The sequence below is a fragment of the Ips typographus genome, linkage group LG6 (assembly GCF_016097725.1).
Source record: "Ips typographus isolate SLU linkage group LG6, UJ_Ityp_2.0, whole genome shotgun sequence".
NCBI lineage: Eukaryota > Metazoa > Arthropoda > Insecta > Coleoptera > Curculionidae > Ips > Ips typographus.
Genome location: NC_138427.1, coordinates 10,170,276 through 10,190,750, shown reverse-complemented (window position 1 = coordinate 10,190,750; position 20,475 = coordinate 10,170,276). Strand labels below are relative to the sequence as shown.

The window sequence follows — 20,475 nt, the reverse complement described above, 5'->3', positions numbered from 1 at the left end:
AATATAAACGTCAAAACTAAACATAAAAACAATTGAATACAAACAAAACATAACCTTATATCTATGACTCAACCAAGAGGGACACGTGACACCACTAGCAACTACAATTACTATTGTCATGTGATCATCTCCATTTGGTATCGTCAATTGACCCCAACAAACGTCATCCATCATCATTATCCTTGACCATAGTGACGTATCGTATTATTGTTTTCATTTTTATCAAAGATATTATTATTTATTTGCAAAATGATTTTTCCTGTAAATATCAATAGTATGTAAGAAGAACTAAGATTTCAGAGAAAAATGAACATGGTGTAGTTATTTATAAAGATTGGCAGGTTGCCTTTAAACATGACTGCCTTTCTCAGTGAGATACACTTTTGGACCACTCAAGAAGATATTCTGGTCAAAGACACCGATTATGGCTCATTCAAGTAAGTTAAATTGCACTTACCTACTACATACTGGAATTCTCTAAAAAATACCACTAAGAAAAGGTGTATTAAGATATTATACAAATTTGTAAAGTCAAATATGTAGTTAGTATGTTTATTCTTTATTAGAATGAATGAAGAGTGTTCTTTTATAAGGTTTTATTAAATAAATGCTTTTTTCTTAACTGAGTTGACTGTAAAAATTGGTTTATTCTCATTATGTCACATTTTTTGTAGTTCAAATTTGTTGTAGACTTATTTGGATAATATATCAAGATAAACAAGAATTAACTTAACTATTTTACCAAAATGTGTGAAATAGTATCTTGCAAACTATCTACTGTTTCTTTTATTTCTTTCTTTGATTGACCTATGTCTTCACCTCATCCCCCTTCTTCCACATGAGAAAAGTTATCCCCTTAAACAGGTGGCTTAAACCTATCATAATCTTAATTATCATTCTAGATATTATCAAAAAAAAGAAAGCCATGTATCAACTAACACTTTGGCTAAAAAAAGCTTTTGTGTTAACTCTGGCATCATCTACATCCCAGCCAATAAAAGACCAGACAAGCTACGAGATCGGTTGAAAGAACTAGAAGAGCATTTGCTACTTAATAAAATTGTATACTACTCATGGGATGACAATAGACTGAAAATTTTATTATCCACTGGTTTAATAGTGAATTTAACCATTAATTATAAGACTGGAGATCTGACCAATATAGTTTTTGATAAGCAATTATTTTTAAAACTTCAAGTAAATATAATCTCAGATGGGACTATATTTGGGTCTCAAGTAATTTGCGTTTGCAACGACGGGCACGTACTAGGATATGGTGGACCTTGGAAGGATGGATGGGTAATAGATGGAGGTCCTAGAAGGCGTTTACATTACTATAATGACTGGCTGGTTGTGTATGGAAAATCAGAAGTGGAACATCCACAACCGTGGAGTCCTTTAACTAAAGACCATCAAAGAGCCAATCTGCATTTGTACTGGATCGGTTGCCGCGATCCTGAACTTTTAGCCTATCGAAAAACTGATGGTGAACCCTTGTTGATTATGGTGAGCAAGGTGTGTAGCAGAACTGTTATTGTTGTTGAGCAGAAAGTGTCACAGAAAGGTCGGTCTCTAAATTTGAATTAAACGTGTTGGTCCAACGTAGTTGGTACTTTCAGGAGCTGTATCTGTGGAGGTTAGCAATTTTGAATTAATAGGTAATACCTTGAAAAGGATTGCGGTTACGTCAGTTCCTTTACAAACCCAAGTCTGTTGCACAGCTCTTAGTGAATCTGAGGAGCGCCTTTTAATAGGTTGTATTGATGGCTCTTTAGCTATATTAGATCGAAATCGTGGCTCTACTAGAATTGTTAAAGCGGCTTTTATTGCCACTTTAGCTGCTTGGCATCCTGAAGGGGTGGGTATTTCACCTCTACGTAATCTACAGTTAGAAAATCTAATTTCTCAACTTAGGTTATTGTGGCAGTTGCAAATGAAAAGGGTTACATTCAGTATTATGACACTGCTTTGAACTCGATTAAGAGTCAACTGAGCAGTGAAGATTGCACCCCGGCGGCTTTGCTTGATTTGAGCGGCTATTTTAATGCACAGTTTAATGTAGTTTCGCTAAATTGGGGTCCAAAAGATTTGGTTATTTCGTTTGATCAGGGGCCTTTAGCTATTTTAACTCATACGGAAGGATCTCTGGATTTTAAAGCTGTGGCAAGGCGATACATTAAATCGGGTAAACAAAGTTTGAAGTTTTCGTTTCAGAAGTTCTGAATATCGGAAATTCTCATCTTTTGTCTATTGTAAAAATTACGTTTTAGGAAAAATAGAACAAGCTGTAAGGTTACTTTTAAGTTGGGACTTTGGTGAGAAAGTTTATACTGTATTGCACCAAATAACCATGCAACTTTTACGAAAACCATTGACTCAGGAAATTGCACAACACCTCCAAGAAGCTTTAGGCTCATTTCACAGTTCACCCACACCACTACCATCGCAAATTAGGCATAAGTTTGGTCATCAAGTATGTGTGCGCGTCGCAAAAATGAAAATTTTAAGTTGAAACCAAATTTTAGGTTTTGTGCATTACACGGCGATTTTTTCATCAATTAGTCCGCACTGGTATGTTTGAAACTGCGTTTCTTTTAGCAGTGGATGTGGGCCATCATGATTTGTTTATGGACTTGCACTATATCGCGGTTAAACTCGGTGAGACTGAAATGGCAGCGGCTGCCAGAGCGCAAGCTTCAGCTTTGCTCAGTAGATGTTCAAGTGAAGGTATAAACACTTTCAGAATTGATGTGCACATTTGAGATATTGAGTTTGACGTGGTTTTAGCCTCAAATTGCTCTAGATCGTTGTGTTCTCAATGCTCAGATAGTGAAAGCTGCAGCAGCACAGCAAATTATGATCAGGACAATGACAATGTTCGGTCAAAGTCTGAGCCTCCCGTTGAAAATGTTTTAAGTACGGACTTTATGCAGTCTGTTCCTACAACGTACAAACCTCAAGACACTTTTGAGAGGAACTGCATTGAGGCTCAGAAGAAACCTGTTCCTCCAAGGGCTACTTATGTCAAAGCGCCTCAGGTGAGTAATAATAATAATAGTCACTGTATAAAAGTGTATTGGGGGTTTTTATAATGTTCTCATTTTTCACTTAGGTACCATCAGACTTCAAAAAAACTAACCAAAGCCGTCCCACCGTCCCCCCGGTGCCATTCTACAGATCGTTGGGGGTTTCATACATTCAGCAGTGCATGGAAAACGTTTCTAATCGAACCAAACCAGCAACTGATAATCACATTCCAACCAACCAAGATATGGATCACAATATACCTGGCCTGCCAACTCAATACTCAGCCACCACAACCAATTTAAGCACTTTTGGTTTCTTCAAAGATTTCCGCCACGGTTACGTGCCGCTAAGCAAAGAATCACCACCGTTACCCAGAGTTTCTATTGCTAGCGCCAATCCGAAATTATCGAAAAGTTGCCATAACTTGGACAATTTCTGTCAGGACATGAACAACACATTGTTACCACCGGCACAGTTTTTAAACGTCCAAAATCACGTGTCTATCGATAATCTGATCGATTTGGACGATCCAGTGCCAAAATCGTCGAATGCCATGCGGAAAGTGAATACTAAAGTGAAATTTTCGGATACAGTGACCGCGTTTATTGTGCCAGAAGTGAAACGTCCAGTCAAACCGCCCTTACCTTCTCATATAACTGATCCGCAAAGAGAATTAGCTGCAAGTCTACCTTTGTGTCATCCGAACGAGGATTATTTAAAGGACTTTGCGCCGGTTAAGAAAGATGGGGAGACCGAAAGTAGTGAGACTAGTGCTCCCCCTAAAATTAAAGTGGTTCATTTTGGAGTAGTTTAGATTTTGATTGTATTTATGTATGTATAACAAACAGTATTTTTGAGAGCCTTTTTGCTCTAAATTTATATAGAGATCTAGGGTCAGAACAATAATAAACTGATGGAAAAATACTATAATCAGTCAATAACGTTGTGATTCTAACTTTGCCTAATATGAAGTAAGATTGCAGGGTGCGGCATGACACACAGTCTTGTTCATCATCAGGAGCTTAAGTGTTACTTAATAATGCTGTCTTTCTATACAAGGATAGACAGGGAGACCCATTGATTGATATTATTAAAACATTAATACGGGGGGAACAAGCCCATACTGGAGAGTTTGAAGAAAGAAAAGTGTTTGCTGAGGATCTGCCCTCAGCAACCAACCGAGATAGTAAGCTAAACGATAAAAAAATTTGTTTACGTTTAGCTCCCATACCCTCAAAATGGGCACCCCCATTAATTTGGGTTTAGAGTTATGAGTGTGTTGTGAATTATTTAAGGTTTTTTCTTCTTTTTCTCCAGTATGGGCTTGTTCGCCCAGTATTAATGTTTTCATAATATCAATCAATGGTTCTCGCTGTCTATCCCTGTATAGAAAGAGCATTAGTTTAATTTTATTAAGTAACACTTAAGCTCCTGATGATAGACATGTCTATGTCCGAAACTAGTCGAGCGCGCCCCCTTTAATTAGCGGGCTACAATAAATTTATAGTGGAGAAGACGGTGTGTCATTCCGCACCCTGTTTGCCTAATATATTCAGAATATATTTTTTTATTTCTTTAGATATAATCAGCAACCATTCCGATTTTACCAAACTATGTACTTAATACCTAATAAACGTCTGCCGCATATTTACTGCGAAAGATGTACTAATGCAATATATCAACTTTTATATTTTTATTGTATGTAGTTTTATTTTTTTATCTTCTATAGCAGATGTGGATAATAATGAAGAATTTAACCAGTATAACAGCAAGTACACCAAGGAATCATTTTCAGAGGTTTTCATTGAATTGAAAGGGAAGGAAAATAACAATGCCCTCATTACTGTCATATATTTTCTATAACAGACCATGATAAAGACACATTTTTATTAAAAATTAAACAATATAAAATATTATTGCAATCGTGATCCGTGTGTACAATGTGAACTCGAAATCGATATACTTTAAAACGTAAATTATATACTTTTGGTTTTGTTAAGTTATTTCGATTCGTTATCCTTATTACGATTCTATCATATTATAACATAGAAAAATAGTAATGCCGATAAAAGCGATTAGGCAAAAAAACAATATAAAAGGACGTCTAAGGCAAACTGGAGGTTACTATAGATATCTGATTAGATGGATGTCCTCTCTGATTCGATAATCACATTACAATATAATTATTTATCTCCGTTATACAATTAAGAACACAATTAACTACGTCTAATGATAAAACTGGCAGTCTTTTTAAAGTTTTAATACCTTAAATATATGACTCACTTATGAATCCAGACATGTTTTGATTAATCGATATTTTTGTGTGTAAAATAATCAGATTGTGGTCATATTGAAGCAAGTCTTTTAAGGTTGAAACTGAAACGAATATGTTATCGATATGAAAATAGCCTCTTATATCAAAGCCTGTTAGTGAACTTTCCCATTAAAATTACCACTATACAACGTTTGCCAAATTCGTCACGATCACGAGATATTAGACCACACTACTAAACCTAAAATATCTGAGACCAAAAACTCTTAATAATTACTAAAACTGCGGAAATTTATATAAGAAAAATTCGCAGTTTTTAACGACCCTTACTTTGTACGCATAAAACTCCTTTCTCAGTTATCTTAGCTACACCACTTGATAAAATATTATACTCGACTGAGTAAAATAATTTACTGTAAAGTATATGCAAGACTGGTTATTTGAAAGTCTTATTCAGATGTCATTAGTTAGTTTTAAATTGGTGATCTTAATTTATTACAATTTAATCCAACAAAGTCAGTAATTTCATGTATTTTGTGTTTTTTACTTCTAAATTATTATTTAGAACTAAAAGCCACAAAAAGTGATAATAACCCTAAAAATAAATTTATTTCATCTTTTGAGATATAAAAAAAATAAACGATTTTTGGTAAGCGTGTTTAAAAAAAGGCACCTTAGAAGTTTTAAATTTCTGTGAGTGTTGACCCAAATTAAGTGTATAGACCTTTCTGGACGAGTAAATATTGTACCAAGTGTCAACGTACGTAGCCGTATATCGCATTCCATATTATCGTCGCTACGGTGGGACCTAAAGTTCGTATTTAGAATGCACGATAATGTCCGTCAAGACGTCGTCGGGCGTGTATTAGCTGACGCCCGCCGGTTTTGGCACTTTGCTCTTCGGCCCCCAAACGCGGATACTGCAGTCGTCGGAGACTGAAACGAGCATGTGCGGATAGACCGGATTCCAGGCCACACAGTTCACCGTACGACTATGACCTTGGAGGGTTGCTATCGGCTGTTCATTTCTAATATGCCATATATAAACCTGGAAATAATAAAATTATATGTTAATTTTAGTTTTGTGTAAATTTACAAGCCAGTCAAAGAAAGATAAAAACGTACGTGATTATCCTCGCTACCACTAGCAATAAAATCCTGATTGCATCCTCCAAAAGTGGAGTGTATGGTGAAATGTCCCTGGGTTACGCCTTGATACCGTCGTACTAAATTCTTATCATTTAGGTCCCACAGATGCACACCTTGAGTAGCCACATTCAAAAGAGCCAATCGGTCGTTTTTATCGACAGTGAATGTCATTATAGGATGGTTTTCTTGCAAGCTGAAACAATTTAATACAACTCTGAACACGAAAATTAAAGGTGGTCATAGTTCTGTTTCTGTAAAACATAAAAACGTAAAATTAAAACATGAAATTGTAATGCTTTTATTCAGTTTGAAACGTAAACAAAAACATAAGAAATGAACCATTTTCATTTCTTATGCTAATGTTCTTACGTCAACTTAGATAGTTCTTACTGTTCTTAGTGTAATTTAATGGCCAAACGTTGCTCAGCATTTATTGCATCTGGCAAATTGCGTTTTAATAACTTTGCTGTAACTAAATTGTAACCATTTATTAAAAGATGCTCAAATCAACCTTTTATATTTGAAAAACTGGGCTTCGTCTTTAGGTTTCATTGGCAAAAAATATGTTACCTAATTTGGATTTTTTTTTTACTAATTTTCTTGGTTTTTTTCAGACGAGATTTTCTCCTTCTTTTCTTTAGTAACGCACAGCACAATATTCCTACAGCCGCCACTATAAAAGCATCATCAAAATCCATTTTACTCACTGAACCTACTTTTGTCTGACAATAGAGAGATATGGATGTGCAAATCAAGCCTTGTGCCTAATAGTGGCCTCCTTATGTTGACATCTGCTCATGCGTTTTTCAATAAGGCTAGCCACTAATAGGGATTGTGCCTGCCGTAAATTAGGACTTGGTCATGCTTGGCTTTAAAGAAAGAGTCCTTATTGTACTTCGGTTAGTTCTGTATCATATTCGGCGAATTTCGTTTCAATTCTCAGGTTAGAATTTAAAATAACAACTCAGCCTTATAGTTTACTAGTACTACAAAATTGTATAAACACTGCCTGACTTTTTTTTACCTTTAGAGCCTGGAGTTCTACCATATCTCTCTCATATTGGCTGGCAAAAGTTACAAGTCATTGATTACATTTTACGGATTTACCGCAAAACTATGAATTGAAAGGCTTTATTTTTTATGTTTCTTGTTTTATGTAATTAAGTTTTACGGAAACCAAACTATGAATCCACCTTAAGTCGAAAACTTACATCTGCTGATCGATTTGGTCATCAAAAACATACGAACGGATTCTATGGTGTGAATCAGCAGCGAGTATTGTTTTACCATCGCTACGATACCACAACCCATTCACTCTCACTCCCTCCCATGAATCGAGAACGTTTCCCTCCATGTCACATTGATAAAAATGACCTCGGATTCCCCCAACCTACACAACATCACCTTAAATCTCAGCCACACTTCTCCGACCAGAAATTACGTACAACAAACTTCTTGCCGTCTTTGTGCCAAGCGCAGCAAGTTAAGGCATCTTCTTGTGACTGAGAAACTTTTAGAAACTTCTCAGTATCCAAATTCCACAACCACACGTCGGGGCTTTCTTCGGGCCCGCAAGCGATCAAATGTTTGGAATCGGGATTCCAGCTTATGTAAGCGGCCCCTAAATATTTAACAAACGAGATTATCTAAATTTTGTGCTCATATTTTGTAGTGATTTCAAAATACGGTCTAACCCAATGAATGAATAAGAAATTGAAATTCATTAAATCATTCCGTATATGATGGCTACACGCCTACCATAACTATGGCCTTCTAGCACCTTTCTTAATGTAAGTTTACAGGTTTCAGGATTGACATCCCATATAATTACGTTGGTATCTTTGGATCCGGTGGCCAATTTTGTGCCATCAGGTGAAAACGCACAATACCACACTTCATCACAATGATCGTTTAAAACCTAAACAGTAATGAGATAACAGCCTGTAATGAGATTTTTCTTTTTTAACTATTGTAAACTTACCTGAATGGTGTGAACCGGAAAATCGTCCTTAGAACAAATATGATCAGACAAAAGAGAACAATTGTCCAAGGTGACTTTATCTTGAGTGTTATGATGAGTGCAGTAAAGCGTTTGTAACTCTAATGCTTGGTCCAACAACTGGCGTAAGCGGTTTGGAGGCAACATTACATTTGGAGGTAGAAATGCCTGGAGTTTTTCCATTAGTGTCAATCGCGACTCCTTACCTTTGCCTTTCCTGTAGATTAAGTTGGTTAACTGCTAAAACCCAAATTGATCTAACCTACCACTTGGTTTTCTCATGCAATTCTTCTATACTTGAACACATCATGTAACTAGATAGTTGATGAACTCTGGTAGTATTGTGCTGCAATGGAGTTAGTTCATTTCTAAGGACATGCAAAGCATCTAAAACTCTGCCATCCTCTAAATATTCAAGGTATTTTTGTTCTAGGAGCAAAAACTTCATATCCTACATAAGAATAATATTTTACTAGCATCCTCAACAACTTTCACTAATTATTTTACCAATATATTATTACTGGTCGGTATTAGTTGTCTCAAGTCTTGCAAATCGTGGTCGGCTTTAGACCAATCCCCATCCATTACGTGAAGCTTAAACTTTGTAGCGGCGGGATGGTCCAATCGACATCCAGATTCGTTCATTAAAATGTCGCAAGTACGACTAAACATATTTTAGAATTAGACTTTTACTGTTATTTAAACTAATAACTCCTTACTGAAGTCCTTCACTGCTGAGATATTGGCCGATAATACGCACTATGTCTTGTGCGTTATTGCTGAGGGTGACACCGTTGGCATCCCCGCAATGACCGTTAGTCGAACAGGACGCGCCATTTTCCACAACCCCATTACTGGCCGGTTGCTGCATATCGCCAGATAAACCCTGCTGCCTTCGGGTTTTTTTGCACGGAGGTTCACCACCACCTAGATCAAAGAATTAGGCCGTCTTTGTTGTTAAAGCATCTTAAAAATTATTTAACAAAGTTCTGGTATACTAACAGGAAAATAATCTAGTCTAGCCTAATTAAGAATGTTGAGACACTTAAGCGTGATTGCAAAACCTAATAATACAATTAAACCAAATAGGTAAAGTAAAACCAAGAGTATGGTAAAGAACAACACTAAAACACAATTTTTCAAGACTTTTTAAATATTCCACATGGACAAGTGAGTTACAGTTAAATACAGGGGCACTTCAGTTGAAACTAACTATAGCATGATTAACTTTCATTTGAAATGAACCTTAATGTTTAATCAACAAACTGATGCTTTGTTCATCCTATTATTTATTAAGACAAATATATGTCTTCTATTTTCAGTGTCATTCAGATAATATGTTGGCTAGAAAATGTAAATAAGTATTACTGTACTTCTCAAGAATGAAACAATTACAATTAGTAACACTGTAAAAGTCAGCTAACAGTACTGAAACCTTAAATAAATGATCAGATCTGTAGTGTAATTTTGATTTAGGTTAAATGTAATTTGGTAGTGTGATCTTTTATAACATATCCTGGGCAATTTTTGAATCTACCACCACTCATTTATTTAATATCCTGTATATTTCATAAATATGAAAATGTTGGTATTTACAGGAAGCCTATAAAATGATGAAATTATCATGCTGTCCACATCCCTGGAGTGAAAATGTGCTGATTTAAACATTGACAAATACACATACACTTTCTTCAGTGCACACAAGCAACACAGGTCTTTAAACCAGACTGACCCAAATGCAAAACCAGTAGTTTTTCATGTGAATTAGTATAAGTACAAGTAAGTATGCAAAAGCATAACAAAATAATCATCCACTAATCAACAAAATATAAACAATGTAAATTAAAAAATAGAACAGTTAAAAAAAAATGCAAGTAATATGCCAAAATACTTACAAATGTTCACTAAAACAATAAAAATCCAAAAAAAAAAAATTAAACAAAGAAATGAGGTTTATTCACTTCTGAATCCCATGAGGAAAAGTTGAAAACAAAGATTAAAATAAAAAACAAAGGCTAGTGCGCATCACCAATACTTAAATAATCTTCAAACTCCATCTTGTCCTGATATTTGCCTTTATCATCTAAATTCTTTGAATTCTCGGGGGCTTTAAATAAATGCATGCTTACCGTCGTCACCTGACGAGTCACTGTCCAGAGTTATTTTGACAGCGCAAATGGCCCCCTTACTTTCCAGATTTTACCGTTCCTGACTTGCAAAATGCAAGTTCTTTGTTTTTCTCGCTTATTTGATAGCTATTACGTCATTCGTAAAACCAGGAAAAAATCCAAGAATACGCAACCGAATTATATTTACTTCGGAATGCACATTTCCATTATGTTTAATTGCCAAAAATTGAATCTTTTTTCGGGACTCCTGCGCTTCGGAAATACATGTTAAACGCGAAAACAAATAACAGCTGAAACGCAAACCTATCGAACCAGCTAAAACAGCTGGGAAATGTTTTGTTGACCTCGAAATAGCACAAATGTTTTTTGTCAAAGTTGTAATTCGTTTCATCATTGTATCAAGTCGACCTGGTTATAGATAACACGATTGACGTTCCATCACGTGATCATCTTAACGGAAATGTATTGTACACCACATGACAACTGCCTTTTGACGTCACTTTAAGTTTAGATCTTGGAGACTTACTTGAGGGGCAAGGGGCAAGATCGATTACGAACGCTGTCGCCTACCTGTCTGTTCTTTTGCTCTGGACTGTCTTTATTAGAAGTAGAGCTGTTGCATTCAAACAGTCTTTCTTTCCTTTTCTTTCTTTTACGTGGTGTACGTGATATTAAAGTACATGCTTGCAACCTGCTACGGTACTCTAGACACTGACGTCATTCATTTGACATTGAAAAATATTTAAAGTGGATCTAACCTCACTTATTTATTTTGAATTTACCTTTAAAATGTATAATTTGTATTTTTAGCTGCATATAATAATATTTCAAATTTTATTTGGCTAGTTCAATTGCTTTTCACTAATTTTTCGTGTCTAGAAACATAAATCATGCGGAGTCGCAGCAATTCTGGCGTTCGCCTGGATTATTACCAGCGAATAGTGCACAAAATCATAATGTCCAAACAGAACCCAGTTACTGGCTTATTTCCTTTAAGTGACCAGAATAACCATGCCTGGATAAGAAATAACGTGTATTGTATCATGTCGGTGTGGGGCCTGTCTATGGCTTATAAAAAAATGGCTGATCAAGATGAGGACCGAGCCAAAACCTATGAGCTTGAACAAGCTTGTGTTAAACTTATGAGAGGCCTTTTAATGGCTATGATGCAACAAAAGGATAAAGTGGAAAGGTTCTATTGCAAACATTTACATTGCTGCATTTTTTTTATGACTTTATTTGTCTTTTAGGTTTAAACAGACTCAAAATCCCCTAGATTCTCTTCATGCAAAATATTGCTCTGAGACTGGACAAATTGTGGTTGGTGATAATGAGTGGGGTCATTTACAAATTGATGCTATATCATTGTATTTACTTATTCTGGCACAGATGACTGCCTCTGGTTTACAGGTATGTATCTTCATTTAATTTAGAACCCCTGTAATTATTATTATTGACTGACTATAAAATAAAAAATTCCAATCATGTTGAGTTTTCTTATGACATAATTTGTATGTTTTACAGATTATATTTAATCTAGATGAAGTCTCTTTCATCCAAAACTTAGTTTTTTACATTGAATGTGCCTATTGCACCCCAGATTATGGTATTTGGGAAAGGGGTGACAAATCTAATCATGGCCTGCCTGAATTGAATGCCAGCTCAATTGGTATGGCCAAAGCTGCTCTAGAGGCAATGAATGAACTAGATTTGTTTGGTGCTAGGGGTGGTCCTTACAGTGTTATTCATGTTCTTACTGATGAAGCCCAGAAATGTCAAGCAGTTTTACAGGTAGAAGTACTGCTTCAATTTTTTTTGTTCAAAATTGATGGGGGAATTGGTTTTAGTCAATGTTACCCAGAGAGTCTAGTTCTAAAGAAATTGACAGTGGACTTCTTTCTGTGATTAGTTATCCTGCTTTTGCAGTTGATGATCCTAATGTGATAAACTTAACTAAAGAAACTATTATTGAGAAACTTTTAGGAAAATATGGCTGCAAAAGATTTTTAAGGGATGGATATAAAACTCCAAAGGAGGTAGTTCTGTATTTCTTTTGCTCTTTTTAGCAGAAATAAATAAGTAGTAAAATTATAGGACCCTAACAGGTTATACTATGAACCATGGGAGCTTAGAATGTTTGAAAATATTGAATGCGAGTGGCCGATGTTTTTTTGCTACTTAATAATAGATGCTCTTTTTGCCGGTGATAAGGAGGCTGCTTCTGAATACATTGAACGCTTAGAAGAGGTGATTCGGTATTACAGTTCCTCTCATAATATTAATGTCATACGCATAGGTAATGATTAAAACGGAGGATGGAATTAAATTAGTACCAGAATTGTATGCCGTGCCTGCGGAAGCGGTTGCAGCTGAATACAAAGAACCAGGAACACAAAATCGAATTCCTTTAGGGCAAAGTCCATTTTTATGGGCTCAGTCTTTGTATATTATCGGTAAACTTTTGGAAGAAGTATGCGCCTGAAATTTACATTACTACATTTATAATACTAACTTTGTAAATTTAAGAAATTTTTGGCTCCTGGTGAACTGGACCCATTAAATAGGCGTTTGTGCGCAGAAAAGAAACCGGATGTGGTAGTTCAAGTGGTTATTTTAGCTGAAGATATTGAGATAAGAAACAAATTAGCTGAACATGATCTAATGGTGCAGACAGTTGATGAAGTCGCTCCCATAGAGGTAGACTATCCTATATTTTTTCTTAAGAATAACTTATGGGGTTGTGGGAATTTTAGGTTCAACCAGCTAGAGTTTTATCTCATTTGTACACTTATTTGGGTCGAAATAAGAAATTAGGTTTGACTGGTAGGAAATCAAAGGATGTTGGTATTTTGAGTACAAGCAAGTTGTATTCACTTGGAGATCGAATATTTGCTTTTACACCTCAGGTGAGATTTATTCTTGAACTTTATATCTGCTGGTCAATATCTGATTTTTTGCCGAAATTCGTAAAATAACTCTTGACGACATGACTGAAAATTGTATTCCTTCAGTTTACTGACCTATCACACAATTACATTGCTTCCGATTACGAACTGATGATAGACATTTGCAAGAGCGAGATTAATTTTCTGAAGTCCAGCTGGCAAAATATGCTCGGGCGTCCGCTAGTTACCATTTTGTGTAGGAGTTTTCAGCTAGGTATTTATAATAATTTCATTTGCGATTAACTAACTGCCCGTTTTTTCTTAGTTTTCGTTTTGGTGTGGAATAACCTAGATGCTTTTTTCTCTTAATATGCGTTATTATAGTGGGCACCATATACTGATTAATGTTCGCTGTTTTGTGATCCGTTTTTTTTTTACTTTAGCAAGTTCAGTTGTGATTGTACTGGTCATTTTCGTCAAAATTTGTGGTAGAACGGTAGCTTTTTTCTGGATTTGTGTAGGTTACTGTCCTTTTTTTTGTGTAAAGGATTAGGGAAAGATAAACAAATACATCACTAAATAAACTCTTTATAAAAATGTTTATAGGATTGCTCCATAGGTAGGGTAAGGGTATCACGTATTTATTCTACCCTGTCTAAGAAGACCTTGCTACTTACAATATACTCGTCGAATAGGGTATAAAAATATATTCCACGTGATCGGTAGTGTCCATTTTTATTGTTTTTGGTAGTCCTGGTATATCTGCAATCTGTAAAAACGGATGGTTGTTATTTGGGCTCTCTTTAAATTCATATCGATTTACGACAGTCACTGCTGATATATCTCGGGAATATTATACATTTTTACTTTTTTAAGAAATTTAAACAGAACATTATGCCAATATTACGTAATTGAAAGATTTTTTTGTTGCATGGTCCCTTTTGTACTAATAACACATAGAATATCGATATGAGTGAATACTATACGAGCTACGACTTGGCACTCCTGGCTGATAAATTAACGACACATCTCGCCTTCTTAACAATGAGTTGGCGCAACTTATTGGGAAGACCGACCGTCACTCTGGTCGCCACTTCTCACTATATAGGTAAATTTGCCAACGAAAATTTAAGCACGAGTAGTGACACTATAGCATGTCTTAATAATTGATAGTACACGCTAACTGAACCCTTTATTGATTGTACAGCTTGTTAATCATCGTAGGAATCCACCATCAGTTAAAAATATGAAATAAGTAAGTAATTAACAGAACATTTATTTTCAAATGATCGAGATTGCTGGTAGAAAGTCACTAATAAAACACCTTCACTAAAAGTGCATACAATTCTCCTGGGGAAATTAATCATTAATAATTTTGGTTTCCACATTTTGCATGTGCAATGAATTATACTAATTAAAATAAATATAACAAATTAAATTAGTTTATTTAAACTATTAGACAGAAATAACCGACAAATGTTTTAGATGTACGTTGTACAGTATTCGTTTATTTCTGACTATCGTCTAAACTGTTTCTGATCGTGCTCTGACTTTGCAGAAAATGGAAAAATACCTCTTGCCATGGTCACAACAATGAAAAAACTTAAATCAGGATATATTAACGGAACTCGTGTTACTTTAGGAAATTTCTCTGACTTTTTGAACACCAGCTCAATAACTAACTTGAGTTTTCTTGGTTGCCACGAGGATGGAGTTCCCGACAGTAAGATAAATCATCTTCGCCACTAATTTATATGAAAACTGTTTTGGTAAATCCAGAACTGAATCCTCAAGTTTACCACTACCTGGAAGAACACTTGCAAAAGTCTTTGGCCCACAAAACGACTTTGTTAACCTCCCCAACACCACGAAGAATCAACAGGCATTTGTTGAAAAGACGGATGTCGGTGCGAGGTGCTGTGAAAAAAACTCGATCAATTAATGTCGATGGTAAGTTAACTTACAGTATGTATAGTATGGTTTTGCAACTTTTGATTTTTTTAAATTTTGTTTCACAAACTTAATAGTTTGAGCCAGTGTTTTTATTTAACCGCACCTTTTTGAATAGCTTTAGACACATGGATGTGGAGCCCTTCGGTTTCTCAAAGTAATATTTTTGGTAAGTGGTGAATCGTCTAGCATTTTTGTTCGCTCTCGATGGTTATAACCACATACTACTTCTTAGAGTAGTACTAATTGAGGTACTAATTACATAATAAACCATATTTCTCATAATGACAACTCGTTCGTTTCCATTTGTTTACGTGTCATAAATGTTATGCTGACATTGATCTTCAAGGGAGAGGATGTTTTATTGTGTCAGTTCGAAGATCACTTAGTGTAAATAAAGCGCCGGATATTATACCAAGTTAAAGGAAAATGTCTTTTATGAGGCCAATCCAATTCTATTGGGTCCATGGGTATTTACATACAGTATACATTTTTATTTAATCAATTTCCTAATACTTACTGTTACTCTAGAAGCAACATTTAAGGAAATCTCTGCCCAGTGGGTAGTTTGTGATTCGACCAATCACAAACTACGAATAGTGCTGTGATTCACGCAAATTCAGCACTAGTGAACTTGCCAATAAACTAATAACTATTGATTTATTATTGACTCGCAACGAGTACGTTGTAAAATATGACGTTTCTATTTTATTTTAGCTGAGACGTTGGGAATGGAAAGTAACGCTACTTTGGAGCGGCGCGGCTCTATATTCTTTTCCGCCAATTCTGACGTCGTAGATAGTGTAGACAATAAAGGGGACAAAAGTCCTAAAGTGCTTACTCCTGAAAAACGACCCGAATTGCCTGTTTTAAGTGTACCAAGGCACAGAACTCAAAGCGAAAGTCAACATTATGCTGACACCGAGGTTAGAATGTTTTTCGATGTTTACTCAATGTTCAATTAATCCAGGCTAACTTACGAAATATGTTTATGATATTTGCTAGGTGGATGAATTGTTTGCCATGTTACGCGAATCCGATTCATTAGACGAACAAGGAGACATTCTCCAATTTTTGGTTGCTTCCAAAGGATTGGACTACAATACAGATATGTTGGAGAACGGACGTGTGGTTACTGTTAGAGATCTACTGAAAGGTGAACACTTATAAACCGTTTCTTATAACCTCTAAACTGGTACGTTTACCAGGTCTTTACGAAAAGGCTTGCCAACAAAAAATGTGGGGTCTAGTCAGACATACAGCTGGAATGTTAGGTAAAAGAGTGGAGGATTTAGCCAAATCTGTTACAGATTTGCTAGTCAGACAGAAACAAATTACTGTCGGAATGCCTCCGAATAATGAGCACACTATAACCGCTCCATTGCCGGAAAGTGAACTAAGGTTAGTTTAAAACCTTACACTTCAAGGTGCTCAGAATGTTTTTTTATTAAAGATTACTAATTCACGAAGCTTACGGTCAAGATGACAGTACTGCAATGCTAACTCAAGAATTGTTGGTCTATTTGGCGATGTTTATACGTACAGAGCCGCAGCTCTTTATGGAAATGCTTAGAATGAGGATTGGGTTAATTATACAAGTTATGGCCACCGAATTGTCTCGGACACTGATATGCGACGGCGACGAGGCTTCTGAGCATTTGCTTAACTTGAGCCCGTTTGAAATGAAGAATCTCTTATACCACATCATTAGCGGAAAGGAGTTTGCTATCAGTAGTGGTATTTATTCGAAAAAAAATTGCTTCTACTATGTTGATGTTAATTGGAGTTTAAATTTTAGTTGGACGTGGAAACTTCTCAATTGTCAGCAATAAATCGAGTCGAATTAGCAAGGTAAATTGAAATTTTAAAGAGTGTCAGTCATAAATTGCTCTTTGTTGTTATTACAGAAAAGTCATATTAGCATCGCTGCCGATTCCACTGTTGACGACTTAATCGAACCTGACAGGCAGGGCCAGTGGTTGAGACGCAGAAGGTTAGATGGTGCTCTAAATCGGGTACCTAGAGACTTTTACCCCAGAGTATGGAATGTTTTGGAACGGGTACGTTACACTCACAAACGTTAAGCAGAGGATTATCTTGGACCGAAGTATTGAAACCAACTTTTTTATAGTTTCATGGAATAGACATTGCCGGCAAAGTGTTACCACAATGTCTTACCCAGGAAATGACGCCTGGGGAACTAAAGTTTGCGTTAGCCGTTGAAACCGTGCTCAACACAATCCCCCAACCTGAATATCGGCAACTCATAGTGGAAGTTTTGATGGTGTTAACTTTGGTAGCCGAGTACAATGTTGCCCCTTACTTAGGCGGTGTTATTCAAATCGAATTTTTGGTTCATAAGGCCAATGAATTGTTTTTGGCTGATCAGGTAAGTTTATCTGATTAAAATGCAAATTCTTCTATTTGAATTATTTTCACTGTATAGATGAGTTGTAATGGAGATGCCACATTATGTTGCGCTAAACCGAAAGAACAACGAGAACTGACCAGTTCCGGGGGTTTACTGTGCGGAGGGGCGGCTTACATATGTCAGCACTTTTATGACAGCGCTCCTAGTGGTGCTTATGGTACTATGACGTACTTGACTAAAGCTATAGCAATATATTTGGATTGTGTTCCTAAAACCGGTGAATTAGAGTGCAGTATTTGCTAAATTATTAGATTTTTGGGTGAATATAGAGTCAATTAGATTTTGTGGTAGAGTGTTGTAACTAATAAAACGTTTAATGAGTTTTATTTATTGTTGTAGTTTCCATTATTTATTAAATTTTTTACAATATGAATATTTTATAGGGTGGTATCAAGTGGCCGTATATGGTATATCAGGAATGCAAACTTAAATGTACTGTGTTAGGTAGATGTTTTCTCGTTCAGATCCGGGGGCGGCACTCTTGCGGAGGTGGTGTATCCTATATTTGGGCAAAAGACAAGTCGTACGGAAAATTGGAAGGTCAGTTTAAAGACTCGTCTTATGCTCACGTAGCAGTTTTATTTAATAACCTTAAAAACAAATTTTTTATGACTGCAAAACTTGTAACCAACTAATTGAGGTATGTCTCAATAATTAGTTGTGTAGTTTTGCAGTTTTATTAATTATGACATTTTAAAATGGTTTATTAAATCATATTCACTAAAAAAACTAAAGTAAAATTTTAACAAAAAATTACAGCTATTTTAAACTGAATTTTATTGGACGTGACACAAAATTCGTCAAGTGAAAGGCCCCTATTCGGCACATGACATGAGTAATGTTAAAACAAATTGAATGACCAGCTTCATCGCAGTTACACAAAAAACAATAATTGAGTGTGGGCGTAGAGGTCAATGGTACAAAAGAACCAGGTGCATTGCAACCAGTATTAATCTGTACTTTTAATTTTTATGGTCTAAAAAATTTTAATTACAATTTAGAATGTATAGGTACTGCCACTGCTTATTTAGATACCATAATTTAAAAACAGAGTTGTGAAAAATTTTAATACTTTCAGAAATATAATGTCGTATGATAATTATGTGGATGTGGCAAGTTATAAAATGACATTTAAAAATAGTCGTATTATCTTAATAGTAGGTCACTCATGCAAAACGACTTAAACCTATATCGCATTTCGTATGTATATTAGTTTCTGTGGCCTATTGTAACACATCTGGCCGATATCAAGCTACCGGATTCGATCGATCTGCTAATTGATATTCACGTAACTGTGTATACAAGTGTACGAGACTTTCAAATGTCGATACGCGTACATATATGTATCAAATATTTAAATTTAACACCTCCAGATTTATTAGAGTTAATAAACAAGCCATAGAAATCGACAATTCCGACATACGTCTTTAAGATCTAAAGCGTTCGTCGCGCAATTTGAGTGGAAAAAAGAGAATCCTACGACAATTCCCCATATAAGGACTATCTCCAAACCACATAAATAATTGCAATTTTAGAACTGGTTTTGCGCCAGCCCACACCAAATAATTGTTTACTTTTTGTTATACTACATGTAAAGCGGCTTGGAAAAATCGATCTGGAGAGTGGGATGGTCATTTCTCGCTTAGGCAGTAATTTAAATCAGACGTTATAGCGAACTAACTGGATTAAAACTCGTGCTATTCAGATATGGTGGATTGGGGTATCGGTTTTGTTCTCAAAATGGGTAAAGAATGTTACGTGCGGGACGTTGTAGGAAAATAATTCAAGTAACGCCCCCCCAAGTTTGATTCTTCCATGAGTGTCAGATCTACATTGTTTCTGTCACTTTGCGTATTGAACCAATTAGCATTTTATAGTTAATTTTGATCTGTTTTCTTCATGAAAGCTGAAACTGTTGAAATGTTATAGCGTTTTGGTGTCATATTGAGTTCATTCAGTTATTAAAATAGTGTAGTGTAATCTGTTTAACAAGGAAAAACCGAATTGTCTTATATTACCCCAGAATGACATGATCTTAGCATATTGAACCATGGGACACCCTATACAGTGCGTTTTTTTTAACGCGCAACATAGGATTTTACGTGTTAAACTTTTAAGCCCATGTTAGACCATGTTATTTTGGAACTACAAGTATAAAACTTGACGGGTGTGTCTTTAGTACCCTGAAGCTTAAGTAAGTCTACCAATTTGGTCTAAAAAGTGATTTAAAACTGCAAAAAAATCATTTTTTTTCGAAAAGATTTTATCCTTTCATACTCCCTGTATGCATTGTTGTTCCTTGTTGTTTTTGATACTGGCAGGGCAGGTAGCAGGTAAAGTGACTTATTTTGACTTCATCACGACCCGACATCTTTTGAACGTCAAAAGGGCATTTTATGATTGTTTGGAATATACTGTTTGGCTTCAAATGGAGGTCACTTTGAACAATTCACTTATAAAAATACTTCTTTTGTTCTTAACTTTCTTGATATAAAGTTAATGATCACCCTGTTTTACTTTCTACGCCAAATTTTACCTGCTACCTGCCGTGCCAGTATCAAAAACAACGAAGAACAACAATGCATACAGGGAGTATGAAACGATAAAACCTTTTCGAAAAAAGATGATTTTTT

General features: G+C 35.7%; 3 protein-coding genes and 1 long non-coding RNA gene across 10 annotated transcripts in view; 2 read left to right on the top strand and 2 right to left on the bottom strand.

Moving 5' to 3' along the window:
- Positions 1–23: 23 nt before the first annotated feature.
- Positions 24–4,723, top strand: frtz (WD repeat-containing and planar cell polarity effector protein fritz). Its single transcript, XM_081982381.1, has 8 exons — positions 24–437; positions 903–1,564; positions 1,620–1,858; positions 1,915–2,185; positions 2,271–2,473; positions 2,526–2,727; positions 2,788–3,038; positions 3,113–4,723. Exons 1-8 carry the CDS (start codon positions 355–357, stop codon positions 3,839–3,841), a joined length of 2,640 nt encoding a protein of 879 aa, XP_081838507.1. The 5' UTR covers positions 24–354; the 3' UTR covers positions 3,842–4,723.
- Positions 4,724–4,861: 138 nt separating this feature from the next.
- Positions 4,862–10,907, bottom strand: LOC145730883 (WD repeat-containing protein 26). Of its 3 annotated transcripts, none has more exons than XM_081982385.1 (10): positions 10,577–10,907; positions 9,167–9,374; positions 8,955–9,111; positions 8,714–8,898; positions 8,430–8,664; positions 8,207–8,366; positions 7,894–8,069; positions 7,660–7,838; positions 6,425–6,641; positions 4,862–6,347 (listed from the first exon to the last, which is right to left on the bottom strand). In XM_081982385.1, the coding sequence occupies exons 2-10, from the start codon at positions 9,316–9,318 to the stop codon at positions 6,165–6,167; spliced, it is 1,644 nt and encodes a 547-aa protein (XP_081838511.1). In that variant the 5' UTR covers positions 9,319–9,374; positions 10,577–10,907; the 3' UTR covers positions 4,862–6,164. The 3 variants fall into 3 exon arrangements, with proteins under 3 accessions (XP_081838511.1, XP_081838512.1, XP_081838513.1); XM_081982386.1 differs by lacking the exon at positions 10,577–10,907 and adding an exon at positions 10,343–10,522; XM_081982387.1 differs by lacking the exon at positions 10,577–10,907 and adding an exon at positions 9,450–9,959.
- Positions 10,908–11,311: 404 nt separating this feature from the next.
- On the top strand, positions 11,312–18,168 carry LOC145730879 (putative phosphorylase b kinase regulatory subunit alpha). Of its 4 annotated transcripts, none has more exons than XM_081982378.1 (20): positions 11,312–11,768; positions 11,827–11,986; positions 12,101–12,367; positions 12,424–12,612; positions 12,671–12,823; positions 12,873–13,046; positions 13,103–13,273; positions 13,330–13,482; positions 14,422–14,569; positions 15,020–15,184; positions 15,241–15,411; positions 15,530–15,580; positions 16,129–16,337; positions 16,417–16,567; positions 16,620–16,812; positions 16,865–17,148; positions 17,210–17,262; positions 17,319–17,471; positions 17,543–17,800; positions 17,858–18,168. In XM_081982378.1, exons 1-20 carry the CDS (start codon positions 11,467–11,469, stop codon positions 18,083–18,085), a joined length of 3,633 nt encoding a protein of 1,210 aa, XP_081838504.1. In that variant the 5' UTR covers positions 11,312–11,466; the 3' UTR covers positions 18,086–18,168. The 4 variants fall into 4 exon arrangements, with proteins under 4 accessions (XP_081838504.1, XP_081838502.1, XP_081838506.1 ...); XM_081982376.1 differs by lacking the exon at positions 14,422–14,569 and adding an exon at positions 13,588–13,735 and having other exon boundaries at positions 11,313–11,768; XM_081982380.1 differs by lacking the exon at positions 15,530–15,580 and having other exon boundaries at positions 11,314–11,768.
- LOC145730894 (uncharacterized) overlaps positions 14,034–20,475 on the bottom strand; it is a 24,488-nt gene continuing 18,046 nt past the window's right edge. For both annotated transcript variants that reach the window (XR_014178697.1, XR_014178696.1), the window contains exon 2: positions 14,034–14,230. This is a non-coding gene — a long non-coding RNA (uncharacterized LOC145730894). The remainder of the gene's footprint in view (positions 14,231–20,475) is intronic.